We start from the raw sequence: 17,712 nt of genomic DNA on the forward strand, positions 1-17,712 counted from the left end.
ACAATTCTGCTCGTGTCCTCCAACCACAGGAAGCATGAAGGTGTCTTTACTAATTTTGATTGTTTCATGGAGAACATTTAATTTTTTTTTTTTTTCATTCAATCAATGAGAAGTGGCATAGATGACAAAAAAAATTATTCCTCTGAGTCAGAAATTTTCAGATTGAAAACATAATATAGTGACATTATGACTGAAATCTTTATTTGGATCAGGGAAATTAAAAGAAAAAGGAGAATTACATCACAACTTTCATGCCATTACAGAAAATTAATTTTAAATGATTCATGCATTATGAGCGTCACATCAACATTTCTGTTCTTAGGTTTTTTTTGATCACTTCAGAGCCTCTTAATGTGCAAATACTTAAGTAGGTTGTTCTCCCCTCCACTGCTACGGTATCAAGTTTAATGTGCTTATGTCTTTGAGCTCAATCTGAATTCACTCTGAGACAGTGTTGCCTCTGCTTCACACATTTCCCTTTTGACCACCATTCAATGCCTCATAACATCTCTTCCCGCTCTCTCTATTTTACCATTGCTCTCTCTCTCTCTTCCCATGCACAGAGGCAATCTTTTTCCCTTGCATCCCATCCCCAGAGTTTCAATTTCAGCTTGTTTATCAATTGCATTGGATTTTATCTCTGTATCTCTCTCACCCTCTCTACCTCTCTTTCTTTGTTTTTTCCCTTCCCTTCATCATCTCTCTCTCTCTCTCTCTCTCTCTCTCTCTCCCTCTCCCTCCTTCTTTCCCATCTTGGAGACAGTAGAGTACATGCAGCCTCATATCTAAGCTGCTGCCTGTCAAGCTGCTCCGTTTATGCGCTCTGTGTTGCTCTCGTTTTCTCTCTTCTGCCCTCTGCGCTGTGCTGCACTGCACTGCTCGTTTCTCCTCTCCTCTCTACTCATCTCCATCTCTCCTCTTCCTCTTTCTCTCTTCTGGTGTTTTCTTCCACCTGCATCCAATTACAAGCTCTTTTCTCTGCTGCGCTCTGCTCTCTTTGGGAAAATATTTCACTCTTGTTTTTTTTTCGCGCCAGAGCTGAGCTCACTCCAGCTACTGGTGGAAAAGGAATCAGATGATCCTGGTGCTCCAGCTTTGGCTTGCCTTGAATTCTTTGGATCTGTCTGAGCTAGGTTGAAGAAGAGGGCAGGAAAGAAGGGGAGAGGGGACAGAGAGCTGCCGAGGTGGGAGCTTCTTCATCTGCTTGGGGAAGTGAAGGCTTCAAGGTGGTGGCAGTAGTGGTGGCGGTAGCGGAAGACAGTTGTCCGTCGAGGGTCATGCCCTGGGACTTGTGTGCTTCTCGGCAGTTGGAGTTGGAGACCCTCTCCCATTTTTGCCCCCCTAGTGGGGCAGCATTGATCCTGGTGCCGGGAAAAGCCACAAGGCACCAGTGGCTGCACGGTGAAGAGTGGACACCATGAACCAGCTGGATGCACCACGTCCACTCAACTGGACCATCAGAAAATTGTGCCACGCAGCCTTTTTGCCATCTGTACGCCTGCTAAAGGTAAAAAAAAAAAAAAAAAAAAAAGAAGGAAAGAAATAAAACATAGCCTTCCTGCTATGCTGCTGCTTCCCAAAGGAGGAGTAGAAGGAAGTGTGAGGATATAAAATGAGTGGTGAAAATGCTTCTTCTCTCGTATTCCTTCAAGTGTACAAGTGTAGAAAACTGGATATAAGGCAAGCCGTAAGAAGAGATGTCCGGAAGGATTTAGTATAAAAGAGAAGAGAAGTGTGGCAAACCTGCCGACATACAAAGCTCACTGAGATGGAAGCATTAAGGTTGCCAAGTGTGGGGATATGTAAAGAGATAGAAATGGAGATGAGATGAGGATACAGCATGATGTTTGAGAGGTACACACAGAGTGAGGTAGAGAAACTGAAGAGACAGTGACAAAGTGTGTTGAAACAAAAAGTAAAGATTTATGAAGGATTGAGAGCAAGAAACAATTCAGGTGGAGAGAGAACTGACGAGTGAGAATCTGGAGAGAGAGGGGGGATTGGATTATAGGGGTTATAGCAGCTGCAGGCTTATACAAACGTTGACGGTGATTGCATGAAATCTGAACAGTTTCAAAGAGAGTAAGCAAAAGAAATGATAGGAGAAAAAAGTAAATGGTGAATGGAAGAGGCAGAACATAAGGGAAGAGGGGATTTGTAGGCATATGTATAATAAGTTGGGGAACCAAACCTTTTCACATCACCTGAGAAGAGGTATGTAGCATTGTTAATGAACGGGTGTGTATTTGTCCATATCTCTATGTATTTCTGTTTGTTTTATCGGTTCTATAAATCCAAAGTGCCTTTATATGACTTGTTTACAGATATTGGTACCCCAAACCTTATTTATCCATTCATATAAGCCATTACGGGCTCTCTGCAAGGTCTATTGTTGGAGGTCTTGAATACTTTGTCACTCTGCTTTGATCTGGCTTTATCAAACACAGTGATGTTGAACCACACAACCAGAGTGCTTGGGATCACATGTCAGGCATTTGCATTTGTATAGCCTGGCTTGTACAGCCTGGCAGTGAATATGATTGTAATCCTTGATTAGATTTCCACAGGATCAGTTTGTGCACGGAAAGTGTGCATGCCTTGTGCATTTTGCAGTTTTTCACAGATATTTTATTCTGGATCTTAACACGAGAATGCAGCTTTGTTTGTGTTGTGTACTGGTGTTTGTTGCAGTGCTGTTGGAAGTGTTGGAAACATATTGGAATTCATTAATTTAAAAAAGAGCTCATAGACTGCAGTGCAACATTTTGATCAGTTAACTCTATCTGTTGTAGGTGATTAAGTAAAGCTGTTACATTCCACTCCAAATACCCCACAAAAGTCAAAGTGACTATCCACAAATTAGCTGCATCCCTGATTGTCAAGACATGAATAGATGTCCTGCCCCTGCATGGGCTCACGGCTAGACCAAAATTAAATTTAATCAAATTTAGGGCTCCCTGCTGTGAAACAGAAATGGGTTCAAATGTGCCCAACCCATATCCCCTGAGCCCAAGAACTGCTTACCAAACAGGTTCAGAATTAACAACACCATGACTGCAGAGCAGTCTTTGCTCATCAGCTCAGGAAATGCAGCTTTCAATGAAGTAGAATTTGCTTTGAAATATGAAAAAAAGAAAAAAATAAAGGGGAATTTTTCTACAACCTTTTAACTGTGGCCAGTTCTGGGTAGCTGATTTTAAATTCTTCGCTGAACATCCCAGTGTTTTGGTTGTAGCAGTATGCAGCCAAATCTGTAGGCTGTGTTAGCAGCATGGGTGAAGCTATAGAGAATTGTGGTGTCTGAAACTGTGTTTACTGTATGTGAAAGCCCCCCTAGGGAGACATCAGGCTGTCAGTATGAAATTAATCTAATAGGCTTGTCATTATTGTTGGAAATTTCTGTCTGACAAGCACTATCCTCCCATGTCCCTCTAACTTATTACCTGCCAACTGCTGCCAACTCTATACTTATGCACGCGTATGCATTTGAGTGCAATGACAATTTATAGCCTGACAGAGTTATTTTCAGTCTTCCTAAGGCAGGAAATATGTCCAGCAGATTGAAAGTGCAGATTTGTGTGTAGGTGTGTGATTGTGTATGTGCACATGCTATTCAGCAAATATGTGTATTTATAATGCAGTGGTCTAGGTAGAGCTGATGTTACAGCAAACAATGCAAGTGTTGATGTGAGTATAGGATTTGAGACCTGTCATCAGCTCACATATTACATTTGTTAATATAAAAAAAACATACCAAGAAATAGAGAATGTGTATGTGTCAGAAATGTTAACATCAAAATCAAGTTAGCACTGCCACTATAGATATCTCCTTATAGCTAAGCACTAATGCAGATTAATTTGATGTCTTTTACAGTGCAAACATAAGAAAGCGACCTAAACTGGTTTCATGTTTCAGTGCAGTTAATCCAAAACCTGTTACCAGTTTCACCATTTCTTTAACCCAAGTTCATCACCCTTAAGTAGACCACAGAGTGTATATGTACTTGTGTGTGTGCTTTAGTCAGACCGAAAGAATGTACACCTCTATATCCCTGCAGATATTTTTTTCACAGTGACAAAACCCTGCGACCCATAGCATCGACATGGAAATGATTGGTTGACTCTTTGGTTTCCCTATCCTTCGAGATCCAAGAATGGAAATTTTTAAAGTGCGTCGCTGTTTGTGGGCAAATGGTCTTGAGTACAACCTGGTGTACAGATGTTTGGTTCAGTGTTTTATTTTCATGTGTAAGTGAAGGTGAGATTTAGTGAAGATGATTTCCTAATAAAATATATGCAGGATAGATATTTGTCATATGTGTCAGCGAGGACTTGCTTTCGCTAATGATCTCAAGCTGAAAAAGAATGAAATTTCTGTTGACATTTGTTTAACTAGTTATTCAGTTCATTACAACAGCTTTCTGCTGACCTTTAAAATGGCAGGATGTTGGTCAAGTGGCATTTCAGAGATGACAAATGCCCCACTTGGACAAAGAGAGGGGGGTGGGGGTAACCTGAACTAGGACATGAAGAAAAAAGGATAGAAAACTCACCTGGAATTCCACTCTGGCCCACATGCTCTCATTCCGTGTGTCAAGCCAGAAAGAGACCCAGAAATAGTCAAACAGTTTTCAGTTTAATGTCTCAGGTTTCTTGTTACTGGATATGTTTGACAATTCAAATTCAACTTGAATTCACTGCCTGTCAGTGCTGGTCTCCTGTTCCTCAAATCATTATATATTTGATAGACTGAGACTGTTTCACAGGAGTAGTTGTAAATGTCCCTGGAATATCAGCACCCAGTTTGGAGTGGTTAAAGATGCCATCTTGGGTGGGGTGGGGTGTGGTGGGGTAGGGATTGGATGATGACCACCTGGCGCCCCCAATACAACACATCATCAGTTGTGCACCTCTCATCTGTTTTTTTGGACTTTTATTGCAATACACTCTCCTCAGAGGCAAGCCCATCGCAGGCTGACCAGACCTGGGTGTGTGTCACCCTGCAGCCCACATGGTCTCCTTCCTCTTCAGCCACAGCCAGTGACTGCTTTTTTTTTTTTTTTTTTTTTGGCAACGCTGGCGACCTCTTTGATGGTCTTTCGTTAGGCCTGCCCTCTGATTCCCACTTCCTGCAGTAGCCTTTGGTGGAGCTGGCCATAAAGCCCCTGCAGCCCACCTCCACTGGGCACACTTTTATTTTCCACCGTCGGTTCTCAGCTTCAGCTGCTAGGTTGGCGTACTGCAGCTTTCTCCTCTGGAAAGCTCAATGGGTTCCTCCCAGGGGACTGTCAGCTAAACGCTGAAGACTCGCCGGCAGGATTTGGACCAGGGTACAAGGTCTGGGCGCTGGTTCGTCGCCGCAGTTTCAGGTGGAAAGGTGAATTTCTGGCCTAGATCTACCTCATTTCCAATCCTGGGCTGCATCCAATAGGCATGATTCTAATGATGGCATGGTCTGCAGTTTCTGACCTTCCCACATGAAAAAAGTTAAGTGCGGGAAGATGGCATTGGTGGTTGCCCTTTAATCTCAAGTTCTGCTGCCAAGCGCTTCAGCACTTGGGTATGGCACCAAGTGTCATAATATAATTGCCTCATTATATAATAGCAATTACATATTCACAGCATTGACAGCGCAGACAAGCCTGGGATTTTTTTGTTCACTCAGTGGGATAAAATGTGAAACAGGGAAACCTTTTTTTGGACAGAGAATAGGAAGTAGAAAATCAGTCTTTGTCATCTCTTTGCGATTTTAATAACACATTGACATTTGCTCTAATTCCATTTGTTTTAGTTTTACCTCGTCTCATCTTGCTCTTTAGGGTGGCAGCCTCTCTCTTTGTGTATGTGTTTGTGTGTGTTATATCTTACTTTTGATCACCATGTTACATTAAGGTGCAATAACTGCCTCCTCTTTATCAGCTTTGAGGGAATTTCTCAACCTCTGAAGAAATCTGATAGTTAATACTGTACCTCTGCAGTACTACTAATTGTGTAAATATCTCATACAGTAAGGTGAATGCAGTAATCTCTCTTTCTCTTTCATCTTTCTCCCTTTATGACAATCTGCCCTGCTTCTCCTTTTCTTCCATCGTCTCATGTAATCATAAAGCATAGATAAGAGTCCATCTTATTCAAAATACATGGAGAACAGGATGGCACTGCTAAAAAAAATAAATATATCTCTCTCATGCTAAAAATAAATTTGTGTTACATAAAAAGATACACTGTTGCAGTGCTTTCAACTCTGTGGTTCTGCTGCAAAGAATGAATATGCATGTATGTCGGTTACACAGAATGAAATTGATTAAATGCATCTAATTTTATGTGAGTTCTGATACCAACAGTATACTCTACATACATTACCAAAGTGCATGTTATCACCCATAGGTGGCACCACCCATATTTGTATCTGCAGTAGATACATTCAGGAAGACAGATAGGAAACTAGATACTTTAAAAAGACCCAGACATGTCAGATATTTGCACATCTGATATTATTGTCATTTTGTGTCCAATTTTTACAACCTAAGAGCAAAAGTCAACTGATTTGATCTGTGGAATGGGGGTGCAGTCTTTGCTATTGTAGATGTTGCAGCAGCAAAGCATCAAACAGCACCTAATTGTAGTATTTCTGTTTGTCAGACACACAAACAGTAAGATCCAACTCAGGTTGTTAGAGCAGGTAAACTGATGCAGAATTAACTTTTTTCTTTGGTGTGAGCTGAGCCTTTACTTTAAACACACTCTCTACAACAGATGTTTTCCATTGACACCTTCTGATGAACTATTAAGATTATGAAACAAACTAAAATGAACTGTTTCGGTAATCGCAGCAGCTATAATACACATCTTTGTGCGAATTTGGTTAGTAAAGTAAAGTAAAGCTACTGCACATAAACTGATGTTACTCTTTGTAATGTCCTACAGAATAATAAGAGCTACTGTTTATCTCTATCTACCATCTTCCATACAGGATGCAATTTAAAGGCAAATTTTTACATGTTGACATAAAAGCATCAACAAAAACTGTTTTCACATATGAACAGAAACCATTAGATGTTTGTTTCATTGGAGGTTGGTCTACTTTCTCCCAAAGACACCACACTGTCCACTTATTTAAATGTATTCTGACGGTCCCCAACGTGTTGACACCAAATGCTACTTGGGTGTTGAATGAGAGTGGAGGAAACACATTGTCACACGCATACCTAAGGGAAGCGCTGTTCCCATTCCTCTCTCTCTCGCCTTCCTCTTCTTCTTCTTTGGTATATGAACAGGATTTCTCAATGGTTGCATTTTTTGTGTCATTAAAATAGCAAATACTGCATTTATGAGATTTCAATTAGAACATTATTTCTCTAATGAGCCAAAATAAGCACATAAGCTTCCAATTAGCATCTCTTTTCTTTTTTGGAGGCTACAAAGACTTTATGTTTACTGTTTGGCAAGTCTCCACACAACATCACGGGAAGTGAAATGAGCTGTTTGTAAATTTGTCTTTAATAATTTCCAAAAATATTTAAATCTTTCAGGGGAAACCATTGCTCCCAAATAATGTGTGTTTTCATGCTTTTGTTACTCTCTGTGTCTAAATACATTCGTACCGATTTAATGCAACAGATGGTAGAGAATGACTCTACCTCCCAGTCAACCACTGAATCATTCATAAGAATCATTGCTGAAAGGACTCACGGTTTCAGAATAAATGTATAATTTGACAAACCACTTGTGACTTTCACTGTGGAAATTTCTCACATGATTGTTTATGATCACTAGTGGCATGCATCTATCCTTCCGCAGCTCCCATCATATTGACAGAGTCACAGCATCCATGACAAGCAGAGTTATGAACTCTGAACACTGACCTTTGACCCATAAACCGCCAGAGGGAAATCATAGGCTGTTTAATAATGTATAAGGACAGTAAGTCATGAATACCGATCTGCTTCATGGACACTATATGTGTAGATGTTGTGACACTGGGATAGATAGATATTTATTGATAAAAAATTCAGCAAACATTGAGCACCTACAGAATATATGATGAATTTAGTATCTATGGTCGTGAAGGGCAATGAACAGGGAAGTGTAAGAGTGTGCTCTCCAAATTTGATAAGATTTGTTGTACCACATTGAACATCAGCATATGAGGATGTTCTTTCTCATGCACTTCTCAGCCCTTTTTGGCCTCTGAAACAAGATATGTTGCCTGTCCAGGTCTGAGATATTCAGGCTCAATTTTAGGCCCTCCAATGCCTTAACTCCCAGGAAAAGATGATAATGGCCGGTTGTGGTCAAGCCATTACAACACATAGTCTGGACACCCTCCTTGTTGGCTGCTACACTGTTGCATATCAGTCCCGCTGTTGTCATGCTGTTTGCAAATTTGATTTAGCCGTTGGAGCTGTAGGTGCAAGCTCCTGCTGATAGTGAAGAGGGAGCAGAGGACTGGTTTTAGGATGCAGCCATGGGGAATGCCAGCGTGATGGTGGAGAAAGTGTGATATGCAAGCCTGACATGCTGTTGTTATGCTACAGCTGAAGGGTTTCCAGACCAAGACTATGCCTGTGGTTTTGTTGACCTGTTTGTTCGTGCCTGAGTTAAATGGCAAGCTGAAGCTGACAAACAGCAGCCCCCAATGGTGTTTTCTTAGGGAGTGGGAGATAAATGGAATGATTGCATAAATTGTGGCTCTCATGTTTATTGCAACCAGTCTGGAATTACCAGTGTTGTGATTGTTGAGGTCATTGATATAGATGATGGTGAAAGTTTACAGATAGACTGGAAACATGATTTGTTGTGAGACATTTTTTTGTTGCATTTGATGTGCGTGAATTATTGCAGAAGCCTACCTTTGTAGTATTTTCCTGTCACCTTTCCTCAAGATGTAGACTTGTATTGACTTCAGGGCAAACACAGTCAAATTTTCAGTAGTGAGAATGGGTGTATTTTAGGGACATTTCTGTCGTCTACAAAATTAAAAGAAGGTTGTTGAAGTGCTTTACTCTAGAACGAGTGTCAATACCACGGTGGATTAAAGAAGTAGTTTAACATTGTTGGGAGTTAGACCAGATGCTGGACAGCAGTATTTTAGCTCAGCTTCCCAGAAAGGGGGGCAGCTAACCTCACAAAAAACAAATTCTAGAAACAATCTTTTTGTTGGGATTTGGTAAGAGAATGTGTCTTGAATAGGAGTTGTGTTTTCATGGCATCACTGTGACATTGACAGTCAGCTGAGACTTCTGGGAATCTGGGTTCCTACACAAGAAATTGTGACACACACACAACCCTAACACCAAAATTTGTCATTTTTACTCAAAAGTATTCTTTTACTACAGCATGAAGAAGCAGCTTTTCTTTGAATATATTGAAATATTTACAGAAATACAGGAGAGTACAGAAGATACATGTTGGCTTACATGGAAGAGGGAATATGTGAAATTCAGAAAGAATTTTGGGCTGTGTATCTGTATGTGTAACAAGAAGGACTGATTGTGGATGTCTCTAGTATAAGTTATAGCCAATCAATAGGTCATAAGTAAATCAATAAATTCCCTAATCAATACATTTCCATTTAATCACTCTCACATGTAATTGTCCAGGCTGCTTAGATAATGCAAAGGCATGCTGGGGTGTTAGGAGAGGTATTGAAAGCATTGAAATTGCAGCCCATGCCCAGGAGACTAGTATTAGTGTCTAATCATGTGAGAGCTGGAGCCATATTGTTACTGAAATGCGTGGATCCATCAAACTGTTGACCATGTTGGACTGAAGCCAGCCAATCAGCGCTGCTTTGACAGTGTAGGGAAACTCTGCCGATTAGTCCTCATTTCCGAATCAGCACCATGGACAGCGAGTGCAGAGGATGAGCTTTGAAATTCAAATGAGATATTCCAGCCACATCCACTATTTTATCCCCCACCGTCAGTGCTATTCAATAGTTCTGCACAAAATGACTATTTTAATCAATTGTCAGTTATTCTGCTAAAGACTTTCTGAGTTAATGAATTAAATATTTTGTGAAAAATGGGTGAGGAAAATCTCAGGAAATGCCTTTTTTTATCAGACCCGGGAGACATGTACTCATATGCCTCGTGCCATTCAAACCTCTAATCTGTTCATCGGTGCATAAAAGAAGAATAACATAAACATTTTTGGGGCTTGTCCTTGGAAAGTGAAATGAGCAAGTACCCATAATTACACGGTCACTGTGATTCACATCTAATAGCTTCTGTGGCAGAAGTCATGCCATGTTGTATATGAATTTATAAAGGTTTTACAGTAAAGCTGTCTAGGCATTAGCACTTTGTCTGTCTATAGCTAATGATGTGTGACATCTGTGTACTTCAGACTCTGCACTGACTGAGGCTCATGTTTAACCAGACAAACTCATGGGAATAGACATGTAGGCACAACAGTCTGTGTATGTCTGCAGATGTTGTACTCTGTAAATAATTAATAGGACCTTGGTAACTGTGTGTTTATATAAAAAAGAAAAACCCACTAAGGTACAGCCCAATTATTTCCTTTTTTAGCTGATTTTAACTTTATTGTTCTGCTCTACTCATTGACATGCTTCAATGCTCAAACACTTGATAAAGAATAATAATTTTTCACACTGAACCTGTCTGGGTGCTCAAATTGAGGTAGCATTTATCACAAAAAGTTTAAACTAAGAAGATTGAATATTATTGTTTTCACTCTTTGCATATATATTTTTCTTAGCACTGGAGGAAATAAAACATTTAGGGCTGCGCACAGTGTTATCTGTTGCATAAACAGTTACAATAGCTTGGTTTTTATCATTTTACAGCATCAAATAAGTGTGTTCTTTTTATTAGTTTTTATTCTTTCATTTTCAGGTTCGCTGCTCTACTGGTTTTGTCTGCCTTGCAGAGCTGTGAAGTACACATTAATCATTGTTAAGTTTTTTTTTACATTTTTATTTTAACAGCACAATGAAAGTTTTTTTTTTACAACTTTCTTTCTTGGAAGATGTATTATGTTGTGGTTGGTTGCTAATAATCTCTTCCTCATGAAAAGCATTTGTGGCACTGTGACTACCACGTTGGGAGGCTGCTGCTGCTGCAGTGTGACAGCCAAATAGAGAAGACTGAACTAAAGATTCTTATAATATGAACAATGTTAAAAGAGGATATTATTCTTTATGGCAGAAAAAGTCTTTTAACAAAACACTTTGATCTGACTGTGCGTCGGAAGAGAGTACGCTCTGTCTGTCTCTCTGATTGCCCTTATGTAATATCTCATTTGATCACTCTATCAATCTGTACCTTTCTATGTTTCTTCTCTGCTTCACCATCCACCACTACCTTTGTCACTCTAGTATCTTCTTCAGGTCTGCCTCTCACTGTCTTGATCTGGAAGTACTGCGTGTTCACACAGAAACATCTTGTTTCATCTTATGTAATCACATTGAAGTTATGTCTGTTATTCAAGATGTTCTGGTCAGATGGAAAGATTGAAATCGCTCAACAGGAAAAATCAACCCACTAAATCCAATTCAAATGCAGAACTTAGTTGATTGATGCTCCGAACAATGTTCTTCACAGTAGCAAACACACACACACCTTATTTAAGGGCTGTAACATGTTTTTATTGAAAACCTATATGGGCTTTGGGGCATTTTAGGTATTCAAACGCTTTAAGGAATGGCAGGTTTTTGTTTTTTTTCTTTTTCTTCTTCTTTTCAACACTGTTATTTTTAATTATATTTGTGTAGGAGGAATTCACACCAAGGTTTTTTTTTCTGTAACATTTTGTTTTGCTTTATCTACACTTCCCATTATTACTTTACAATAAATTGACTCTCTCGTCTCCTTTGTTCTTAGCTCTTTCTTAGACTCTCAGTCTCTCACTCTGTATTCATTTCCCTACAATCACTATTTTCTGCAGCTCACAGGGTGTTATTTCTCACTTGGGTCATTAGCTGTGAATGGTAGCATCTTAAATCATGCCGGGGCAGCTTTAGCTCCCCTGGATGCCTTCTCCAAAATGTTGCTCTGTGTCTGCACTTCTGGACCAACATACACTCCTTACATGCACAAGAAACCCAAAATTTTAATATGCATGCTGCCAAATCATGTACACACAGTTTCCTCTTTGGCACATAGACTTGTAATATTTTTATTGGAAGTGAATTCCATCTCAAGTGGAATAGAGGGATTGGATTTGTGCAAACTCCACGCATTAAAACGTTTTTATCCTTTGCTGAAGTGATAGCTACACTTGTTCATGCCATGTGTTACACGTGACCACACACACACACACACACACACACACACACACACACACACACACAAACACATATAATTCATATGGAGCATCAGGGGTGCTTGAAGTCCTCATCTGTAACATTAATCCTCAATTTTTAAATCAGTGTGTTACCACTGGCCTCACAAGACTTAAATCCTTATGTGTGCAAGTTCTCCTGCTCACATCTTTTTCCCTCTTTATCTCTCCTTCCCTGCACGTCCCTCACCATCTATATGTCCTGCCAGTCTCTAACCATCTATCTCTTTAATTGTGGTCCCCTTTTAAATGGGATGGATAGTTTTATGGCACAGTTGTAGGACAACACCCTGGGGAGTTCACCTAGCTGCAGTCAGTGCATGTGCATATATATGCGTCTCTGTGTGCACAAGAGGGCCCATCTTTAAATATGAATGTGTTCCCAATGTCTTGCTAGGTATTTCTTACCATCTGCTGATAATATAGAATGGTGGTGGGAAGAGGCTTGAGAGAAAGAGCGAGTGTGGAGGTGTAAAAGAACAATAGAATAGACCATTTTTATCATGAACAGAAAAATGAGATTGTGTGCATGTGCATGCGCCTTTATATGTGAATTGGTGGATCTCTGTGTGAATGTGTATCAGTCAGAGAGACATTAGATAGAAATGTGCGTGTCTGTGTGTGCGTTGCTGTAAATTGGATGTTGGGACATGGAAAATGAAAGTGAACAGCATGGCCACACGGGGCTATTTTTGTCCTTCCATCCATCTCTCAGTCCTTCTCATGCTCTCCCAGTTCTGGATTCTCGCTCCCCCTCCTTCTCCCAACTTTCTGCCTTGTTCGCATCTCCCTGTCATCTCTCTCTCCCTCTCTCCTCCTGTTCAATATGTCTGATATAACTATGTCCATATCAGCCCAAGCAAACCAGTCTCTTTTACAGCAGTCATACTTCTATCTCAGACTGTACAGCCCTACCCTGAAGGGATGACTGTCATTTGACGTTGAGGAGGTTATTATAGCAGTGCTCCACATTGGCTTCCAAAGTGCAATTTTTACAACAGTCAGTCTAAAATTATCTCTGCAGTCCTCTCAAATTCTGTTTCCGCACATCCTTTTAAATATTCTGCGGCATTCTCCATCCAAAAGTCAGACTTTGAGTCATGCCCAAATTTATTGCATAATATTTCATATGTAGTAAGTTTATTTTTTTAAAGACTCGCACTGCTCTGAAGTAGCACTGTTGTTACGCCTCTGGGGAAGATTCTTTGGAAAATTCTGCTATAGTTATGCAGGATTTCCCTCTCACTCCTTTTCATCTTTTTCTTACCCACTTCTACAGTAGACAGCTCAGTTACGCTACATTAAATTCTATCTATGAAAATTCAATTTCAGCCTCAGTAGGAAAGAATGTTTTTCATAGGGGGAATAACCAGGGTTACTCTAGCTGACCGAATAGGTAGAAGGTTTATTAGCCAAAAAACATACAGAATGAGGTCAAATATAGTCAGAAGGCTGATACCATATGCTGCTGAAGAACAAATAACACTTTCACAGAAGAGTTTTTTGATTTTTCACCTTAATTGTAAATGGCAATTAAACACTAAGATCCTTTGACCCCTGCAGTATTTTAGATATTTCGGCTTAAAAAAAAAATCCTCTTTTTATTTCTGCTCTTACATATTTAGTGCAGTATGTACATACTGCATGGATGTTCAGACATTGTACCTCCCTCTAGAACATCAAGAGGATTAGAGACTAGAGGAAAACTGCTCTCTCTGCCTGTCTCTAAGCCTGATCCCAAAAGGCAGGAGGAAAGTAGGATGTATCGCTTTCCCAGAAAGTTAGAGGAACAGAGGGATAGATGCAAGGGTGTATGCACAAAATTAGAAGTAAAAAACAAAAGAAAAACAATCATAGATGAAAAAGAAAGGAATCAGCCGATTGAGGAGAAGTGAATGAATGAGCAGACGGAAAGAGAAATTGGAAGTAGGATGCAGGAAGTCTGTAATGCGTGCTCATTGCTCTGTGGGATTGTTGCCAGTTGCTGTGCTGCTGAGCACCAGCTCCAGTCCTGCCAGCAACCTTATGTAATGAAGCTTTATCCCTGCCACTCCACTAGGATGAGAGGTACAGCGGCACACTGCATCCACTCTGCATAAGAGCCATGAAGAAATATCAAGCTGATGAACATGAATGAAAGTTTCTTGCCCAGGTTTTCACTTCCAGTTCTTACAAGATTACATCTCATTCTGTGAGTCAAATCAGTTTTATTAGAATGAACTGAATTCAAAAAAGCCAAGTGACATTGGTTTCATTCATTTGATTTAAAGGTCATTGCAGTTGGATCATCTCCTGAATCATTAATATGCTAATCAGAGCAAAGTGTCCAATACTGTGACTTACAACAAACTGGCAACCGCGTTTCATGTATTTTGGCAAGAAAATTGGTTTCCCTGGATCTTGCTTTTAATTCATTGCCAGCTGTTGAAAAGACAATAAGCCAAAAAATGGTGCTCCCTAATTTGAGAAATGAATGGCCAAATTCTATTTGCAGTGAGCCAACTATGAAACTATTAACTATGGGCCTCTGACTTTGTGCCTAATGTAAAACATACCCCAATTTTTGTGTAAGTCTCCTTCTAGCTTGACAAACTTAATGCAAAGGATTTAAAGGATTTCACTTTGAAAATTTCTGCTTGCTCTTTTTTTTGTTGCTGCATTTGATGCTTTGCACTCGATAACTTTTTAAGGGGCTCTCTAACTTGACATTCATGCATTCATACCTGACAGCCATGGGGTCAGGAGGACAAGTAAACATTGCATGGTTGAGTCCACTTCTGTCAAAACTAAAAAAAACAAAACAAAACAAAACAAAAAAAAAACACCAACCCATATTATTACTTATCAATCAGCAGAGGTCACATTTAGTTCACCAGTATGTAACATATACTGGCCCATGTGGAAAGGCTGTAATGCAGTGCTGCTCCATTTCCTGGCCTCCCTTATAGGACTTCATTTATGCTTTTATCTTGCTCTGTTCATTGTCCTGTGATGGAAAATCAATGATGTATGGTTTTGGAGTTGACCAAATGCTTGACTTGACATGACAGCCCATGACCTTGACCGTTCTGATGCTCTGACAGGGTCCTGGAGAACCACCTTTCTTGTGCGGAGGTGTATGTGCATTATATGTGTGTCTTTGTTTTATGTATTTGTGTGTGTGTGTGTCTGGATAAGAGGGTCAGATGCTTCACATTAGCAGCTGCCAAGGGAGCCAGACAAAGAAAGCCCAGACCATAGAGAGGCCATAAATGAGAGTAGCTATTTGGGGAAACCTCAGACTCGAGCACGCTGCACCGCAGGTGAGAGAGAAACACTCATGAGTCACTTCATAGGCAGACATCAGCTCATGAGTACGCATGAGGATTCAAAAGGCAAATTCATATGTGCTACGTGTATTTTTGTGTGTGAATTCACTTAGATGCTTGCACACACACACACACACACACACACACACACACACACACACACACATACAAACATGCACATACTCCCTATCTCTCAATCGCTCCCGTATTTGCATGTTTGTATGGAGGCATTTTCCTCTATGGAATTGAATAGATTGATAGAACGGGGCAGGCGAGTGAGGTGGGAATTGGGGGGAAGAAAACCAATTAAAGTTGCAGTCAAATGGTGGCGGTGCAGCAGAGCATTGGATGGAGTCGGTCCCTGGCTTAATTATGGTTAGGCCTCACCGCAAGATGTGTCACCATGACACACCCGAAGAGCTGGGAACACGCGGTCAGGCTCCATGTTAATGGTGCGATCCAGCTGTGTTGTCACACATTTGATATCACAGGGAAGGAAGGAAACCTGTCAGGATTACAAATATTTGAGACACTGACGTGAAGAACCGCTCAAACTATTTCATCTAGACTTCTTAGTGATATAAAGGCTTTTTTTTTTTTTTTGGACAAAGTAGAAGGAGATGTTCAAAAAAATCAAAAACAATTACAAAGGCTTAGTAATCATACCTTACACATGGGGAATAACAGAGCTAATACAGAGAATCATGAAAGAGCACAAAATCAACACAGGGTAAAACCATGTCCAAAACTATGAGAAAATAAACATACATAGGAGACACATTAAAACCTTTAACGGTCGAAAAACAGAACAAAAAGAATGCGAAAAGGAAACAGCAACACAGCACACTCACTTAAAATCTGCTATATCTGACCTCTGGAGGAAGAACAATCAGATCATGGGCTGACACAGTGCAAGAGTCATCTGATCAGAGAGCAATAAACACAAAAGTTGGATCAAGGAGTTTGTTGAGATCAAGAAGTGGGCCAGGGACAACATCAACCTGGACGAGGGAACTCATGAGATGTTTGAATTACCTTGACATGTTTCGACTGATTGCTGCTTTCTACGGTGAACAAGTGAAGTTAATTTGAACATCTCCTTCTACTGAAACTGAAAAAAGCCTTTATATCACTGACGCGAGGAACAGTTTACTTAACCCATTAATGTCCTGCTCAACTGTTAAAATCCTTTTTTTTATTATTATTATTTGGTTGCTATTGGCCCAGGAAAAAAAAATGCTAAGAAATAATTGTTCCATTTTTCTTAGTGAGGACATTAAAGGGTTAAATAAAGTCAGTTAGTTACAGCTGTGAATCATTTTCAGATAGAGGAATCTGAGCTTCACTCAGATAGTTTTTTTTTTTATTTTTTTTATATAAGCCAAGTTTAATTGTTGCTCCTTTCAAGTCATCTTTAGTGCACTAATTGTAAGCTCATACTCGGGGTCGGAAAATATTTTGTGTATCAAGACATAGTGATTCACTGTGAAGCCATTCTGCATTGATATATAAATTCATTGTAGTCTCCAAGTGCAGGCTGTTGAATAAATGGCTGATAATCCACCTCTAACTGCCCTAATGCCGTTACATACCACAGTGAAGTCGTATTTTTAGAAAGCAGGGTGGAAGCAGGGGCTGTACTGTACTTCAGTATGTTATGCAGATACATACAGTATGCAGGCATAGCTTTCATCTTGCAGAAAGCTCTTGAGGATTCACATTGATGTTAATGCTTGTAGGAAATCTTAGCATACGACTTGTATGCTAATCAATTTGTGAGCTTGTAATAATGTGAAATGATCGTTCAAAACATTTTTTGAACAATCCCATAAGTCCTTCAGAGCTCTCACGTCTTCACTTTTCAGTTTTGTCTGTGGACTGACAGGCTGTTGGCTGGAAAGGAGAGGTAAAAGGAAACCTTAGGAAGCTAAGAGGCAAGAGTTGAGACTTGAAAGGTAATGGATGTGGCTGGAGGTGCTTCAATACTGGAAAGAAAGGCAAGGGGAAATCCCATTTTCAGGAAGAGAAAGAAGCAGAGACATGTCTGAGAGGACAGAAGGCAATAATGAGACAGTAAATCATAAAAGGGAAAAGA

The 17,712-nt window shown here is 40.1% G+C and overlaps 1 protein-coding gene across 1 annotated transcript in view; it reads left to right on the forward strand.

The window, feature by feature from the left end:
* The first annotated feature begins 1,417 nt into the window (after window positions 1-1,417).
* Window positions 1,418-17,712, forward strand: part of trpm3 (transient receptor potential cation channel, subfamily M, member 3) — a 97,401-nt gene continuing 81,106 nt past the window's right edge. Inside the window, exon 1 of the mRNA XM_029511656.1 lies at window positions 1,418-1,507. Within this exon, the coding sequence (XP_029367516.1) occupies window positions 1,418-1,507 (90 nt within the window). The remainder of the gene's footprint in view (window positions 1,508-17,712) is intronic.

This window comes from Echeneis naucrates, chromosome 9 (genome assembly GCF_900963305.1).
Source record: "Echeneis naucrates chromosome 9, fEcheNa1.1, whole genome shotgun sequence".
Lineage (NCBI taxonomy): Eukaryota > Metazoa > Chordata > Actinopteri > Carangiformes > Echeneidae > Echeneis > Echeneis naucrates.